The sequence below is a fragment of the Lolium perenne genome, chromosome 7 (genome assembly GCF_019359855.2).
Source record: "Lolium perenne isolate Kyuss_39 chromosome 7, Kyuss_2.0, whole genome shotgun sequence".
NCBI lineage: Eukaryota > Viridiplantae > Streptophyta > Magnoliopsida > Poales > Poaceae > Lolium > Lolium perenne.
Window position 1 is genome coordinate 58,014,833 of NC_067250.2, and position 17,582 is coordinate 58,032,414.

Sequence of the window (17,582 nt, forward strand, 5' to 3'; positions counted from 1 at the left end):
GGATTTATTTCAGGATTTAACCGGCGCTATGCTCAACCACACCTTTTCCCAAAAAAATGCACCTATACGAAAAAAAAAAATGCTCGCCATACATTTTTTAGTTTGTCTTTTTTTGTATCTCGGAAACTATACGAAGTATGGATTTGAAATCTGCTGGTCAAAAAAAATTTCGATTTTTTGAGCAATTTAAAATTTTCAAATATTTAAGTGAAAAAAAAATCTTTGACGGTATATGATTTTAGTGTCATAACAATCGGAACTATTTTTCCTGCATTCTATATCAAATGTTTGTTTGTGAGGAGAAAATGGCTAGCGCGGATCTTGATGCACCTATGAACATCCCATATTGGGGGTGTGCTCCGGGTGTGCAGTGAGCACCTGCTCTCCGGTGCAAGCGGTGAGTTATATGTACTGCCTGATTTGTGGCTAGAACATTTTTTGCCCAGGAATTCTCCCCGGCTTACATCTATAGCAGGCAACATTAACTAAAAGAAATCTATTGTATTAGTTTTTATACATAAGGCTCTTTTAATTAATAAATCCCTTAACTTTTCAGGATATGTGGCACCGATTACAAAGCTTGAACAAGTTCAAGAGAACGAGATGAAACTCTGAAGGATCATAGAATTAGAGGGAAATCAAGTGTATCACGCTCCTTCCACCATCATTCAAACACCTCAATGAGCAAATAGGAAGAGGTTGTGTGACGACTTCCACCCGTATCGACACTTCGTTAAGAGGAGCTAGACGAAAGGCTTGGTAATCCTAGGGACCCGTCGCGCACCCTTGGGTCGAAAGGGGGTGAAATTTTACCGGTTGGGCATATCGATGAACATGTTGGAGGCACCTGGAGCCGGCGGCGATGTAGTAGGTTGAGGAAGCTCTCATCCGTGCGGCTGCACCTTCTTCTATTTCGGTGGGCCGGCTGGCACAGATTTCGTTTGTCCCCCGAAACCTGCCTATTTCGCACCTTTAGCAAATTCCAACGTCATTGCTGGAGCTACCGCGGAGCTCACGGCCGCAGGGACACCGCCGTCTTGGATGACGTAGTTGCGCTGCCTCTTCCGCTTCGGCTTCGTCCCGCCAGCATCAGCCCTACGAACACCGGTGGCAAGACGGTGGACGGACGGGGAATGACCAATTTAGGATACGGTAGTGCGATTCTCATGGGAGGGTGCCCAAATTCTTCCATGATGACGACTACGCAGCGCGGCGAGGATGGATTTGGTGGGGGCGGGGAGATTGGCGGCGGCGCCGACAGGGGAGCAAAGGGGGTTGAAACTTCACTCGCGCCTACTATCTCACGTAAATCGTGTGTGGGGGACGAAATGAGAGCTCCAACCCAACTATATCCAAATTTCCAAGTCGAATGCCTAGCACCCCCGATGAAAATTTTCGGGCCGACCATTTTTCTAGCATCTGGTCAGGTAATTTTTTTTCTTGCTAATACCCGAAACTGGTGGTTAGTTTTCGGACATGGCGGATATACGGGATCTTCTAAAGTTTCTCCAACGCTACCATATTTTTAGGCAAAGTTGCCAAATGGCTTATCGTTTACAGGACAAAAGTCAACAGTGTTTTTTGAAGTTATTGGCAAAAAAAACACTAAATTCAATTGAACACGAATACATGCTATTTTTCAGCAATTCAGACTCCTTTAATGTTGACATGGCAGTTAACATGGACACGGATGTGGGTTCGACATCAGATTCGTCTTCCTCCCCAAACCCTAATTCCTCCAATCCCTCTAGGTGCCACTTCCTTCAGCCGTGCCACTTCCTTCAGCCGCTAGCTCGCAACGCCCTGGCCACCCACTCGCCGCCTCCCACATGACTTCGTCTCACGTCGAGGTACCAGCATCTTGGCCGATCACACAGCCGCACGTTGGGCAACATCCTGATAGGCATCTTGTTTGTGTAGGCCCTTCTTCTTTGACGACCACCGATACATCGGCCTCGCGTACACGATTAAGGGAGGCTAAGGCCGACCTTCGTGTGCTCCTCACGCCACCCGGTGTCCATTCACGCCCAAGCATGAGCCGCCGCGGAGCAACAGGGCGGAGAGGCATCAACAAGTTCGTCGGAAAAGGTGGGAGTGACCACTAGCCACTAGGTCAACTTGATGGGAGGGAGACAGGGAAAGGGTGAGATTTGTTTTTGATTTGAAAGTTCGGCTAACAAGTGGGTATCGGTCCACATAAGCAAACTGGCCCTCACAAGTGGGTCCAAGTGGTCAGAAATAGCATTAATTCAATAATTCTTGTTTAGCTAATCAAGGACCGATTTGCGTGCTTCGGTTAAAAAAACATATCCCATGAGACATGTTCGTTATTGTAGCTACTTTAAAACATAAATCATTTTTGCCAGAAAATAACAATCGGGTACCAATAATAACGTGGACTTTCCAAACTTCTCTCAATCAACCAACGGGCCGAGAATAGGCCGCATCAATCAGTAGGTAATTGCGGATCAATTAGCACGAAGCAATTGGTACAATTCAAATCGTGTCATTAGCCTAGTCAGATCTTGTTCTCACAAAAAAAAAGTCAGATCTGCATTGGCTGCCCCACAAGTCAGAGAAATAAAAATTCGAACGAGGCGAGATAACGGCCCGCGCGCTCTTCATGCATGCACGACTCCACGCGCTCGAAAATTTCGGGCCACTTTCCTTCCCCACGCGATCGATCCCACTACATAAACCTCCCACGATTTCCTCCGTCCCATTCAACCTCCCTCACTCGAATCTTCCGTACGCAGCCATGGCGCCGCCGAGCTCCCTGGCCTCCGAGCCCACGCGAGCCTCCTCTCGTAAGAGGATTCCCTCCGCCAAGGCCTTGGCCCAGCCGGAGCCGGAGCCCGAGCACCAGAGCAGCGGCAAGCGCCCGCTGAAGATGGCATCGTCCGCCAAGGCCAAGGCGTCGTCCGCAAAGAAGAAGACGACCAAGGCCAAGGCGACCAGGAAGAAGTTGCGGACATGCGCGAAGGAGGGTGACCCGGACGGCGACGACATTTGCGCCGAGGAGCCCGACGAGGAGGAGCTCGCCCTGGCGGAGGAGAACGAACTGGCGGAGCAGGAGGAGGAGCAGGCGGCGGTGGGGCCGCCGACCAGGACGCGGAGGCGGCCGGTGATCAGGAGGCGGGTGGCGAAGCCGAGACGGGTGCAAGGCAGCGGGAACCACGACCATGAGTTCGTCGGCGAGCCCATCCCCCAGGACGAGGCTATCGAGGCGTGGCCGACGCGCTACCAGAGCAGCAGGTAACGCACGCATGCATTAGATTGCTCCATTCCCCATCTCTTTCTAGGATGTACTCCTACTCATTCTTGCTAATGGATTATCTTCTAATATTACTAGCTGAATTTTGAACTTGGTCGTCTAATCTGCCGACTTGATTTTTGTTGGATTTGAGGTGACAACAAAATACATGCATGTTCGTTATTCTGATCTGAGTTGAATCGTGTCTCGCGCATTGCATTGCCTTGCAGGGCGAAAGTGAAGGCCCGGGCACACTACCGCCAGGCCAAGATTGAGGATACCATCTACTCCCTCAATGACGATGTCTATGTAAAGGTCCGTCGTTTTAACTTTTCAAAACCCATGATTGGTTGTTGATTGACGTTTGTATCCATCGATTGTTGTGCATATATGCCTCGCTGTGAATCTGTTTATGAAATGCCCAAGGATAGTTTATCTTTCGGATGTATGCGCGTATACTGCACAGCAGATTTATTAGTTTCCTTCGAGCTAGAGCAGCGTTTTTGCTCCCGAGTGCATGTGCTCCTGACTTTTAAAACGGCTTTTAAACATTTTTTGAAGTGTTGAAAAAATCTGACACAAAATGTCTCATGTACATCTTTATGTTCAATGTGCTCGCAAAGTTGTTTCACAAAAATCGATTTTTTTACGTCATGTGTAAAAAAGATAAATTTTAGTGCTAAAAAAGCTCTTCACAGAAACATTTTCTTATCTTTTTTGTACTATATATAAAAAATGTTGTTTTTTTGCGAAACTTGGCGTGCGCGTATGGAATGTCGTAATGCACAAGCGAAAAATTTATTCATAATTTTTTGATATTTTAAAATCTATTTTTTTATAGCAGGAACATATGCACCCTAGATCAAATTTGGATTTGCGATTTCTATCGCACAAGCTTTGTAACGATAATGAGTTGCCAATATGGGCAACCTTTCATATCATGTTGTGATGTGATTGTGAAGTGAATAAATGATTATATATTCAATTCGGCTCCCGGGTACCGGTGTATATGCTCCCTCTCCCAAAAAAAATCATATTTCTAAGTGTCAATTTTTTTTACAAAATTGTTTACATGTACATCTCTATAATATATGTATGTTCGTCAAGTTTCAGGAAAACCAATAATTTATGTGGTCTATGTAAACAAGAGAAAATTTATCTTGTGAAACACATTATTTTTAGCAATGAGTTTTGTCTTTTTTTTCAAACCTCATGTGACAAGTCAATTTTTCGTCAAACGACTCTGTGAGCATGTACCACATGAAGATGTAGATGTGTTTTTTTTTTCAAATTTTTTGAGATTTCAAAATGTGTGTAAGATGCATTTTAAAATAGAGGGAGCATATGCTCCCATGTTCCAAAAGCACCATTCCCATGAATGATCTGCATGTTTATTAACTTGAACTGATTTCCTTTAGTATTAATCAATTTTGCATAACTTCATGTGTGGTAAAAGTTTGGACTAAATTGTATAGCAGTACAATCTAATCGAACTGAATGCTCACGGCTTCATTTTCTTTCACCTAGTGTGAGCAAAAATGCTTAATCAAAGTGCAATTTAGGCATTGGCGTGACATCTAGATGGTTGCTCTTCTGATATATTCGATCTGTGTTTGTTGTCTCGACATCTTACATTTCTAACCCCCTTTGCCGTGTATAGGCTGCGGAGGGAAAGACTGATTTTCTCGGCAGGATAGCCGAGTTTTTCGAGGGCACAGACAGCCATCGGTATTTCACCTGTCGCTGGTTCTACCGCCCAGAGGAAACGGTGTGTACCGTCAGTTGTATTTTTTTTGTATGTCCCAACTCCCAATTGCACTGTGCTGATTGTTGTATTTGCAGGTTATTTCAACAATGATACTAGAAAAAGGTACTGATCACAAGCATGACCCAATACGTGTATTCCTTTCTGAGGAGAAGGATGATATTAGTCTTGATTGTATATTATCAAAGATTAAAATAGTCTACGTTGATCCAAACGTAAGTACTTTTGCCTACAACTGTCCATTAATAAACCTGTACATATGTTGTTTCTCACTCTTTTTCCTGTGCATATGCTTTAGTTAAATTCAATATCCAAGGCTGAGAAGCTTGTAGAGTGTCAGTTTTACTATGACATGTCTTATAGCGAGGCTTTTTCAACTTTTGCCAACATACCATCAGGTAACCAAAGTTTAATGCTGCAAATTGTCTTTTTACCATGCTAATATGAATGATTGTTTTGGCACCAAGTGGCACAGTATTTCCTAACTGAAAATAGTGTCGTGAAATATTTCTATACAGTGTTTATGATGTCAAAGGTAGTAAATATGTACAATTTTTCTAACCGTGGTTCTTATTGCCTTATTTCTCTCATTAGAGAATGGGCCTATAATCAGCGATACGGCATCTAAGTTCTCGGGCGATACTGTTGATTTGGGTGAGACATCAGCTAAGAAAGCAACCCTTCTAGACCTTTACTCTGGTTGCGGCGGGTTGTCAACAGGCCTTTGTTTAGGTGCAGCTCTAGCCGGGGTCAAACTTGAGACGGTACTTTTCTACATCATCGTTTATTTTGGTTGTGATTATGTATTTGTGATCATGATGCTAATCCTACATCTTTCTTCTGTTTTATAGAGGTGGGCGGTTGATTTTAATAAGTTTGCCTGCAAAAGTCTGAAGTATAATCACCCTGACACACAGGTATAAATAAAATTGTAAACTACAATCTTGGTTCCCTTTTGTTGCATATGAATTATATGTTATGTGTCGTTTGTTTGAATGTAGGTTCGAAATGAAAAGGCCGAGGATTACCTTGTACTTCTCAAGGAATGGGCTGTCTTATGTGACAAGTATGTCCATAATGTTGTTCATTCTGATTCAGTCGACCCTTTAGAGGATGAAGAGGAAGATGACGGCCCTCTAGGAGAGGATGAGTATGTGGTGGACAAGGTTATTGGAATATGCTATGGTGGCACTGGGAAGGAAAATACTATATACTTTAAGGTAGCCGTCTTATTTGTTGTTGGGTTTACTCGAAGTTTGTAAATACTGTATGATTGATACATGGTTGTTTTTGCAGGTGCAATGGGAAGGCTATGATTCTGATGAAGATTCATGGGAGCCGGTGGGGAACCTAAGGTTGGTATCTCATTTGTTATATGCTAATTTAACAATATTTTCCTAATAAAAGTGCACTGACTCTTGTTTTATATCTAGTGACTGTGCTCTGAAGATTAAAGAATTTGTACAAGAGGGTCACCGGCTGAAAATTTTGCCACTACCGGTGAGTATTACTCCTTTTGCCTCTTTTTTCTTATTCACACGTTTTTTTGCTGCTATTTACATAATTTCATGTAGGGCGATGCTGATGTCATATGTGGCGGTCCACCATGTCAAGGAATCAGCGGGTTTAACCGCTTCCGAGACAGTAATAATCCTCTACAGGATGAGAAAAATCGACAACTAATTACTTTTATGGATATTGTCGAATATTTAAAACCAAATTATGTTCTCATGGAAAACGTGGTGGACATAGTAAAATTTGCTGAAGGTTACCTGGCAAGTTATGTATTAAGCCGCTTGGTTTCGCTCGATTATCAAGCACGGGTTGGCATGATGGTGGCAGGTTGTTATGGGCTGCCGCAATTTCGTATGAGAGTTTTCCTTTGGGGAGCTCTTCCAACAATGGTCTGCTACCTGTTTATCATGATTTTTTTCATGTTGAATGTTTGCTGGTATTATATTCTGTAGAATGATTTATTTTCATTTGGCAATTTAGGTGCTCCCAAAATACCCACTGCCTACCCACAAGGTTGTTTGGCGTGGCGGAATCCCAACTTCCTTCTCCCAAAGCATTGTTTATGATGAAACACAAGAATCGACGCTGAAGGAAGCTTTGCTACTTGGTGAAGCAATATCAGATTTGCCTGAGGTAATTATTCAATTATCTAATATACCTAATAGCCTACACATTTTTTCTTACTCCTTTTGTGCAGATAGGTAATCATCAGCCAAATGAGATAATGGAGTATGGAGGTAATCCTAGGTCTGATTTTCAACAATATATACAGCTTAGTCGAAAAGGTATTATGTTTGCATCTACTGACTCTTCAAGTTTTCCTTGTGAAAGCTAGTAATTACAATTTTAGACTTTTATGGTGAGCTGAAGATTTTTTCGATTGTTCCAGATATGCTAGATTATTCCTATGAACACAAGGTTTGTTCTGAGGATGGTAAACTGCTTGATCACCAACCCTTGCAACTAAACAAGGATGATCTTGCACGTGTACAGCAAATCCCCAAGAAAAAAGGCGCAAACTTCCGTTGTCTCAGGGGGGTCAGGGTGGGAGAAGGCAATAAAGTCGAGTTTGATCCTGAAATCGAGCGTGTCTACCTCGATTCAGGAAAGCCTCTGGTATTATTTCTGCTTCCTAACTCTTTAATGGTTTTTGTATATGCTGAAGTTTTATGTTATACGTTTTGCAAGTATTGTGTTATACCAATAGCATAGGACAATAAGTTACTGCATTGTAGTTTGGATGTATTTCATATGAATAGTGAATGCCTATAATTCCATCCTGTTTCTGTGGGATTTTATTTGGTTTGTATAAACTTTTGGTTTTATTATATCTTTTCAAACAGGGACTAAATGTACAATCTAGAACACAGTTGGCTTCAACAGTCAAATCTTCTTTTTCTGTAATGACTGATGTATATAATTTTCTCACTGTTATTCTCGTCACGTGCACTAAATCAGAGTGAAGAAAAGAGAGAACAATAAATTTTGAGTTTATTGCTATGTCCATAAGAACGGCCGAGAGAAGGAAGCTTCAACACATTTATACAGCTAAACTGCTAAATCCAATATGTTAGATTAAGGATTGTCTGGTTGACTTTGCGCATACAGAGTTCCACCGGAGTTGCGATTTTTCTCAACATGAAGAGAAACCTTAACTGTGCAAATATCCTCCTGAGGTTCCGGCCTGCTGGTCATCAGAATAGATTAGTGCTGCGACATAGGTATTTTAGGTCCCAGAACTCACATATAAACCTAGAAAATGTTGGTCGGCTCTGCATCTCTTACCCTCTAATGTAGATATCTTCTTGTGGTTCCTGCTGGTGATCAGATTAGATTAGTGCTGCTTACCAATGTAGATGTGCTCTTGTGGTTCCTGCTGGTCATCAGAATAGATTAGTACTGCGAAATCAGGATTTTCTGTCTCAGAACTCACATATAAACCTATAAAGCGTTGGTTGGCTCTGCATCTCTTAACCTGTACTGTTCTCTACTTTCTGCTCTTTTGATAAATAGCTTGTTTAATAGACCAGTAAAAAAGCACTGTAGATGGTTCCATGATGCTGCCACCTCATTACAGAAGACCAGAGTTTTAGTGTGATCACTCAGTTAAGAGCTCTCATATTTCACAGTAAACACATTAGCTTCTGAGTTTCTTGTTACTATCCTTGAATTCCAGATAAACCCAATGATCTTTACAACACTATCAGTAGTCAAATTACATGGAGAACCTTCATATTAGTGGGAAATAGGATGCTGTTTTCTCTTTGCTTCCATCTCTGAAGAATTCATCAAGTGAAAGAAATGTTGACACATGGTTGATATAGTTTCTTATGCAACCTAAGATTGCTGATGTGCTAGTTTTCCGTGTACCCAGGTCCCTGATTATGCCATGTCTTTTGTTGGGGGAAAATCAAAGAAGTGAGTGTCCGAATCTGTTTTTATTTTTTGCTTTTTGTAACATTGTTCAACTTCTATAATTGTAGTTACCTATGATGATTCTCTTACAGGCCATTTGGACGTCTTTGGAAGGATGAAACAGTTGCAACGGTTGTGACAAGAGCAGAGCCGCACAACCAGGTTAGTGTAGACATACTATGATGTTTTGCATATAGTGTTTTGCTGATCCTTTTTCTTTGCTCTCTTAGTAATGATACTGAATGTTCTATTCTTAGATTATCTTGCACCCAGATCAAGATAGAGTGTTGTCGGTCCGTGAGAATGCAAGATTGCAAGGTTTTCCTGATTATTACCGGATGTGGGGTCCTATTAAACAGAAGTGAGTTTATCTGTCAAGTATCCAGTTATGTGTTTGATATTTGTTTTCCAGTGATGAATTAGAATGGTGGATCACCATTATTTTTGTGATGATACTAGGTACATCCAGGTGGGTAATGCCGTGGCCATTCCTGTCGCTCGGGCATTGGGATACTCTCTTGGTCAGGCATACAAAGGCAATTCAGAAGGGCTTGACCAGGCACTTTTTGTTCTTCCCAACAGCTTCACTTCCTTGGGGCAGGCTGCGGTTCCGGATGTCAACATTCCTTCACCTGTAGGCGAATTGGTAGAGTAGACAGGGTTTGATTTGAGCCCACTAGAGAGACAGTTACTGCTTGATTGAATGGGTTCTGTCGCATTTTAGTGTTCTTCCAAACATTTTGCAATCTACAGTTTTGACATTTCAATATCTATCTTTTATTAAGTTCATATCAATTTGTCTTTCCTGCCTGAAGATCATTGCTGTATTTTGTGGCTTCGAAGGTTGCCTGAAGAAAGATTAACATTAGTTCAGGCAATCCAATTATCGTTCTTCCTTCATTGGTTGTCAGCGTGTATTTCTACAATAGACCTGAATCATGCTTATCCTGAAATTGATTATGTATTTGCGGCATTATGTCTGCACCTCATTTCAATGGGTAGTTAACATGTCTCGTTGTAAGAATATTTGGGCCATGGTACTGTCAGTGCCGCTCTCTTTTTCGCTACCATCCTGATCGAATTCCAGTTTTGACCTTGAGTTGCTCTCTGATGAAAAGTTCAGTTTTAGAATTGTATTTCCGACCTGTGAGTGCCTTGGATACTCTGAAGGTTTGTCGATTGAGACAAGACAGGTATCCACGAGTTGTAACTAGAAATGCAACTGTGCCAGTTTGACTCGCCTTCCTTTTAACCTTTCGTTTGCCCACTTGAATAAAATGGTGACTGGTCCTGCACATTGCTTGTTATTCTAGCACCAGGGGAAGTCTGGAAGGAGGGCTGCAACAATGCTTTCAGGCAAGGTTCAACGCTCAAGGAACGTGAGAAGGCACTTGGTATTTCCTCCTTCAGTTCACTTCAAATAGCAGAGCAGATCAACTTATGGATGTCCATATGTGATCTCACTTTTGTTATCTTTTGTTATTTTCGGGCTGTTCATTTCTATTATATATGTGGGTATCCGTGTACAGCAAATGCTCCTCTCTGGACTTGCCCATTTACCTGAAACCTGTCCTTCTCTAACTTGCAGGCGACAACACACCGTGGAGCTACTCGTCCGAAGCACACAAGAACGACGGGGCAAGTCGCTTGTGAAACTGCAGCCTTAGGTGCAAGCAAGGTAGGTGAAATTAGTAGTGACAGTGCCACATGACCTCTCACTTCGTTGCATCATTAGCAGAGGTTGTCGTCAGTAGGCGTTAAATTCCTGGGATGCTTACATGTAGACTTACATGGCCTGAACCTACATGTCGACTTACATGGCCTGAACCTACATGTAGAAATCATGTTACAACTAGTTTTTTTATGACAAGGTAAATAAAAACAATAACGTTCAGCTTCAGTAGAGTGCAATCATCCACCTCTGGTCATGCTACAAGGTAGGATCTGTTTCTCCTGAATCTAGTAACTGGTTTGCACTCCTCAAATCAGCCTTGTAACTTATGCTGGTGCTGGGTTAGAGTGCTGCCAGAATGCTGTTTTGGACTCTTGTCTATGAACTTTTACCTCAGTTTCCAAATCGACCGGGCTGCTGCACTATGGGAGAGTAGATTTTGAGGGGATTTCCCTTTGAGGCACATTATGGAAGTGCCTCTAAAGATGGGTATTTAGACAAATGTGTCTCTAAATATATCATATTTAGAGGCATTTGGTTGAAGTGCCTCTAAAATTAGATATATTTAGGGCCATTTGGTTGAAGTGTCTCTAAAAATGGTATATTTAGGGGTATTTGGTTGAATTGTCTTTAAAAATAGATGTATATTTAGGGGCATTTGGTTGAAGTGCCTCTAAAATAGGTATATTTAGGGGCATTTGGTTGAAGTGACTCTAAAATAGGTATATTTAGAGTCATTTGGTTGAAGTGACTCTAAAAATAGGTATATTTAGAGGCCTTAAAAATAGTTATTGGGTGTTCTAATTGTTGAACCGTTACTGGGCTTTATGTTTCTGGCCCATGTGGCCCATCTGCTGTGTATGTGGCTGAGCTATATATATTCTCACCTCAGTACCGTGTAACCCTAGACAGAATAGAGAGTGAGCTTCCACCCACAAGGTTAGCCGCCGCCTCTGATCTCTACATGGTATCAGAGCTCTAGAGGATGGAGGGGGTGGCGCTGGAGATGAAGACCCAGTGAGTGGATCTGTTGGAGGCTGCGAGGGATTTGGTGGTTCTGCATCAGGAGGTCTGAGGGAAGTGTTGTGGCAAGGCTGAGCCATGGGAGACGATTTGGCAAAGGCACTGGACAGGCTGGCGGAGATCCTCACCGCCAAGACTACAGAGGCTACGGCTGTGGCCAGGTCAGGAGATGGGGCTCTACTTGCTGGAGTCTCACAGGCAGAGGGGGTGCAAAAGCTGGAACTGGCACCAAACGAGATTAAACTGGAGGGTGTTAGCAATTATTTGAGCTGGTCTAGGAGAGGACGGCTGTTGCTGAAGACGAAAGCTTTGGAAGGATATGTTCTGGGAGAAGTTGTTGAACCTGTTGAGAAGCAAGGTGCCGAGTGGAAGAAATGGAGCACTACTGATTCAGGAATACTTGCGTGGTTGCTCAGCTCTTTAACCCCGCCAGTTGCTGCATCTGTTGAGGCACTGCCTACTGCAAAAGAGGTATGGGAAGCTTTGTCTCAGATGTATTCTGGTAAGGGAAATGTGATGCTTGTTTCTCAACTTGAGGATAGACTGCATGATCTCACTCAAGGTGAAAAGTCAGTGATGACTTATGTGGGGGAGCTGAAGCAGTTGTGGGCTGATTTGGATCATCTTGATCCTTTGGTGCTCACCCATACTGAATGTGTTGTGGCAGCAAAGAAATGGATTGAAGGCAAGCGAGTGCTCAAGTTTTTGAAGGGTCTGAATCAAGACTTTGAGAATAGGAGGGCGAATCTGATGCATGAAACTCAGTTGCCTTCACTTGAAGCTGCTATTGCCGCTATTGCACAAGAGGAAACAAGACTGAAGTGCAATGGAAAAGGGGAACTTACACAAAGGCCTGCCTATCTTGTGTCTGAGACCAGAGAGTGCTTCAACTGTGGAGTAAGTGGCCACCTTGTCCATCAATGTACAGCTCCACCTCGCCGAGGCAGAGGAGGTTTCAGAGGCAGCAGGTATGGCAGGGGATACTATAGAGGTGGTAGAGGCAGAAACGGAGGAAATTACTACCACAACTCAGGCGGTCCACAAGGAGGGGCCAGAGCCAATATGACATTTACAGAGGGAGGTAGATCAGTAACTCAGAATCAGGGAAGTGTTGAAGGGGAAGTGAAGAAAAATGAACAGCAAGGAGAAACGAGCTTCGGGCAGTTTGCTCATTTTGTCTACACCAAAGGTAATACAGAAAATGTCTCTCTAGCTGCTCATAAGCTTGATTCTGATTGGGTATTAGATTCTGGTGCCTCAAGGCATGTTACTGGTAATAGTAGAGAGTTTGAGATGTATAATCAGTACCCATCTACATACCATGAAACCATTCAAACTGCAGATGGTACTGCTCAACCTGTAAAAGGTGTTGGAGATGTCCAGTGTTCATCTAACATAAAGTTATCCTCTGTCCTACATGTGCCTGCATTTCCAGTGAGCTTGATCTCTTTGAGTAACCTGGTGGATCAGATTGATTGCCGCATTATTCTTGATAAGTATATGTGTTTAATTCAGGAGAGGATGACTGGAAGGAAGCTTGGGGACGGAATCAGATGTAGAGGGCTATGGTACCTGGACCGAGAGAAGCCTAAGTTGCTAGGATACTCAGTGGTGCTCGCAGCGGTCCAAGGTGATAAAGAGAGCAAGGCCATGATCCATCATTGTCGAATGGGGCACATTTCCTTTGATAAGATGAGCAAAGTTTGTCCTGATGTAATGAGTAGAGTAGACATGAACAAACTGAAATGTGATGCATGTGAGTATGCTAAACATACCAGAACATCTTATGTGAGTAAGGGGCTGAGAAGTATAGCTCCCTTCGCTCTTGTGCACTCTGATGTATGGACATGTCCTACTATGTCGATTAGTGGAATGAAATATTTTGTAACCTTCATTGATTGTTATACCCGCATGACCTGGGTGTATCTTTTACGCCACAAAGATGAGGTGTTTCAATGCTTTCAGGACTTCTGTGCATATGTAAACACTCAATTTAGGGTGCAGGTACAAATGCTCAGATCTGATAATGGGACAGAGTATGTTAACAACAGATTTGGCAGATTCTTATCCGAGAAAGGTATCATGCATCAAACTTCTTGCCCAGATACTCCTCCCCAAAATGGAGTAGCTGAAAGAAAGAATCGACACATATTAGAGGTAATTCGCTCTCTCATGTACACTATGAATGTACCGAAATTTCTATGGAGTGAGGCAGTTCTAACTGCTACCTTTCTTATTAATCGCATGCCTTCACGGATTTTGGGCATGAAATCGCCATGTGAACTTTTATTTGGAGAAAACAAATTTCCTGTTGCCCCCAAGGTCTTCGGCTGTACTTGCTTTGTCAGGGATCACAGACCATCAGCAAGTAAGCTTGATCCCAAGGCTGTGAAATGCATTTTTATTGGCTATCCTCCCGGACAACAAGGATATAAATGCTGGAATCCAACTGAGCGCAGAACTTTTGTGAGTATGGATGTCACCTTTCGTGAATCTGAACCCTTTTATGGTGAGCAAACAGACTTAAGCATATTGTTTGAAGGTCTTGATCATCTGTCACAGTTGAGCGCTGATCAAGAGGGGGAGAATACAAACGGTACAGTCACACCTGCAGAAAATTCTGATGCAACAACAAAGGGTCAACCTTCTCCGCTGGTGATTGGATCGGATCTGATCTCTTCAGAGTCTGAAGCTGATGGTGCCCATGTAACTGCACCACAACAGGGTGCCCATGTAACTGCTTTACAACAGGGCCAAGAAAAGCAACTTCAAGTGTACACAAGGAGGCGACGTGAGAATGTTGAACAGGGGGAGAATGATGAACAGGGGGAGGAAGATAATTTGGTACAGGGGTCACAAATACAAGAGGAAGAACAATCTGCTGAAGACAGACAATCTGCTGAAGATAGTTCATCGAGTGCACCGTTGGAGGTGAACTCAAATATCACTAGAGGATCGGCAGACCTACCAATTGCACTAAGAAAGGGGACTAGAGCAGCTACAAGCAGACCTGTGAAGAAATATGGGTTTAATGTTCATGATATCAGCAACTATGTGTCTTATGAAGCCTTGTCACCCTCCCATCTGGCATTTGTTGCGTCTCTCCAATTAGTGCATATTCCTACTGATTGGACAGTTGCAAAACAAGATCCTAAATGGTGTGTTGCTATGAGAGAAGAGTTGGAAGCATTAAGGAAGAATCAAACTTGGGAGTTGACTACCTTACCAGATGGAAAGAAAGCTGTTGGATGCAAGTGGGTGTTTACAGTCAAACAAAGTCCGGAGGGAAAGATAGAAAGGTATAAGGCAAGGTTGGTTGCAAGGGGATATAGTCAAACATATGGGATTGACTATGACGAAACCTTTGCCCCTGTGGCGAAAATGAACACTGTGAGGATCTTGATATCTTGTGCAGTTAATTTTGGATGGCCACTACATCAGCTTGATGTGAAGAATGCCTTCTTGCATGGTGACCTTCAGGAAGAGGTGTATATGGAGGTGCCACCAGGAATGGCTGCTGTTGAGAATGGAGGTAAAGTGTGCAAACTAAAAAAGGCTCTCTATGGTATGAAACAATCTCCAAGAGCCTGGTTTGATCGGTTTAGAAGGGCCGTGTGTGCCATGGGATATAGACAGTGCAATGGTGATCACACTGTGTTTTACAGGCATTCAAACCAAAGGATTACTATTCTGGCTGTTTATGTGGATGATATCATAATTACTGGGGATGATGAAGCTGAAATACTCAGATTGAAGAAGTGTCTAAGTAGGGTTTTTGAGGTGAAGGATCTTGGCCAACTCAGGTATTTTCTTGGGATAGAAATAGCACGATCGGCAAGGGGCATAGTGTTGTCACAACGCAAGTATGTTCTAGACCTGTTGAATGACACAGGAATGATGCAATGTCGAGCAGCCGCAACCCCCATTGATCAAAATTATAAGATAACAGCTGAATCTGGAGAATTGGTGGAAAAGGAAACTTATCAAAGACTTGTAGGAAGGTTGCTATATTTATGTCATACAAGGCCAGACATTGCTTATGCAGTGAGCGTTGTAAGTAGATATATGCATGAACCAAGGACTGGTCACCTAGATGCAGTACATCGAATTCTGAGGTACCTAAAGGGAACTCCAGGAAAAGGGTTATGGTTCAGAAGTAATGGACATCTAGTAATAGATGGTTATAGTGATGCTGATTGGGCAAGTTGTCTTGATGACAGGAGGTCAACTTCAGGATATTGTGTATTTGTTGGAGGTAACCTAGTATCATGGAGGAGTAAAAAGCAACAAGTTGTATCAAAGTCATCCGCTGAAGCTGAATACCGTGCCATGTCTGAAGGATTGAGTGATATGCTATGGGTAAAAAATCTCTTACGTGAGCTGAAGGTGCTAAGAGATGGTCATTTAAATGTTTGGTGTGATAACAAGTCAGCAATATGTATAGCAAACAATCCAGTCCAACATGACAGAACCAAACATATAGAGATTGACAGGTTCTTTATCAAGGAGAAATTAGATGCTGGAATTATCAAGATTGATTATGTGAACACTAGACAGCAGATTGCAGATTGTTTAACAAAAGGACTAGGAACAAAGGAATGCAACTTGGCTTGTGACAAGATGGGGATGATAGATATATATCACCCATCTTGAGGGGGAGTGTTGAACCGTTACTGGGCTTTATGTTTCTGGCCCATGTGGCCCATCTGCTGTGTATGTGGCTGAGCTATATATATTCTCACCTCAGTACCGTGTAACCCTAGACAGAATAGAGAGTGAGCTTCCACCCACAAGGTTAGCCGCCGCCTCTGATCTCTACACTAATTAAGCAACTTTAAAGCAGCAAGTGATGTGTGTCTGTGTGTTCTAATTCAGCAGTGCCCCTGCATCTCCATGCTCCGGGCGAGATCTTCATGTGCTACAGAATTTGGGTTTTCTCTGGGAAAAAATAATACAATCAAACTATACCAAGAAACCTGAATTAAAATGGATAGACCTAGGAAGCACATACATACGAGAATGACTAGCTTTTTTCTTCTCAAACGGGCAAGGATACGAAGGTTCCAGAAACTGAATTAAGAGAACCGGTGGGCATACAAGTTACACCAAGGACCATGGCGGAAATAAAAATACTTATAAAATATATTCAAAACTTATTCTTTTAAAATTATTTTTAAAAAGAAATAGACAAAATAGTGTATCACGCTGTGGTCCAATGGTCAAGCTGGACTTGGCGTACTGGTTCTGCCCATTGGCCGACCCAACCTAGTTTGGGAACAAACCCTGCCGGCCCATACTTTAAACATAAGGCTCGAAAGCCCGACTTTGAATTAACAAAGCCATCAACCGGCCAGACGTATAATGGTAGCAACAACAGATAAGAAAAAACAGCGAAATACTAGGGTTACGAGCTTACAATATACCAAATGGAGCAACAAAGAAGAAGAGAAACAAGCTACAAAACACTAGCTAACTAGGCAGAGAGCTTGATTCCGTCGATGGAAGCGTTGTCTTCTGTTGCAAGGGCACGGCACCGAGAACTGCCCCGAACTAACAGATCTCCCATGCTTAAGCAAAGTGCACCCATGACCGTCAGAGCGTGGTTATCTTCCTGTCTCGAGATACTAAAGAGGGAGGGCTTGATGGAGACGCCTCCAAGGAGGAGAGCGGCGCCCAAGGGCGTCGCCGTCACCCGCACCGGCCGAGGCCTTGCCGGGCTTTCGCCCTAGCCCAACCACCACCCCTCAAGATGCAGCCTTGACACTTATCCTACGACACATTGCTCCCACGGCGTAAGGAAGAAACCACCGGCATTGCCTGCGGCATGACGCCGGCCTAGGAAACCACCCCTGGGTATCTAGGAGGCCGCCCAAACCAGACCGAACACCGTGTATATGTAGCCACGGAGACAATGGCGGCGACAAGCACAAAGAAGGTGG

General features: G+C 43.1%; 2 protein-coding genes across 2 annotated transcripts; both read left to right on the top strand.

Moving 5' to 3' along the window:
- The first annotated feature begins 2,742 nt into the window (after positions 1-2,742).
- On the top strand, positions 2,743-9,752 carry LOC127317404 (DNA (cytosine-5)-methyltransferase CMT3). The gene is made up of 18 exons (XM_051347966.2): positions 2,743-3,255; positions 3,484-3,568; positions 4,914-5,021; positions 5,096-5,233; positions 5,317-5,416; positions 5,613-5,782; positions 5,870-5,935; positions 6,020-6,238; positions 6,315-6,373; positions 6,452-6,518; positions 6,593-6,922; positions 7,014-7,166; positions 7,231-7,318; positions 7,423-7,649; positions 8,908-8,951; positions 9,041-9,110; positions 9,206-9,309; positions 9,408-9,752. The coding sequence occupies exons 1-18, from the start codon at positions 2,759-2,761 to the stop codon at positions 9,601-9,603; spliced, it is 2,721 nt and encodes a 906-aa protein (XP_051203926.1). The 5' UTR covers positions 2,743-2,758; the 3' UTR covers positions 9,604-9,752.
- A 1,969-nt stretch (positions 9,753-11,721) lies between these two features.
- Positions 11,722-15,572, top strand: LOC127317402 (uncharacterized). The gene is made up of 4 exons (XM_071823903.1): positions 11,722-13,077; positions 13,159-13,399; positions 14,186-15,446; positions 15,536-15,572. The coding sequence occupies exons 1-4, from the start codon at positions 11,722-11,724 to the stop codon at positions 15,570-15,572; spliced, it is 2,895 nt and encodes a 964-aa protein (XP_071680004.1).
- Positions 15,573-17,582: the final 2,010 nt, after the last annotated feature.

Coding starts and splice junctions, on each gene's coding strand:
- LOC127317404 (XM_051347966.2), top strand. CDS start 2,759: ATGGCGCCGCCGAGCTCCCTGGCCTCCGAGCCCACGCGAGCCTCCTCT. Junction 3,256..3,483: donor ACGCGCTACCAGAGCAGCAG/GTAACGCACGCA, acceptor ATTGCCTTGCAG/GGCGAAAGTGAAGGCCCGGG. Junction 7,167..7,230: donor CAATATCAGATTTGCCTGAG/GTAATTATTCAA, acceptor CCTTTTGTGCAG/ATAGGTAATCATCAGCCAAA.
- LOC127317402 (XM_071823903.1), top strand. CDS start 11,722: ATGGGAGACGATTTGGCAAAGGCACTGGACAGGCTGGCGGAGATCCTC. Junction 13,078..13,158: donor TACATGTGCCTGCATTTCCA/GTGAGCTTGATC, acceptor TGTTTAATTCAG/GAGAGGATGACTGGAAGGAA. Junction 13,400..14,185: donor CAAACTGAAATGTGATGCAT/GTGAGTATGCTA, acceptor TATTGTTTGAAG/GTCTTGATCATCTGTCACAG.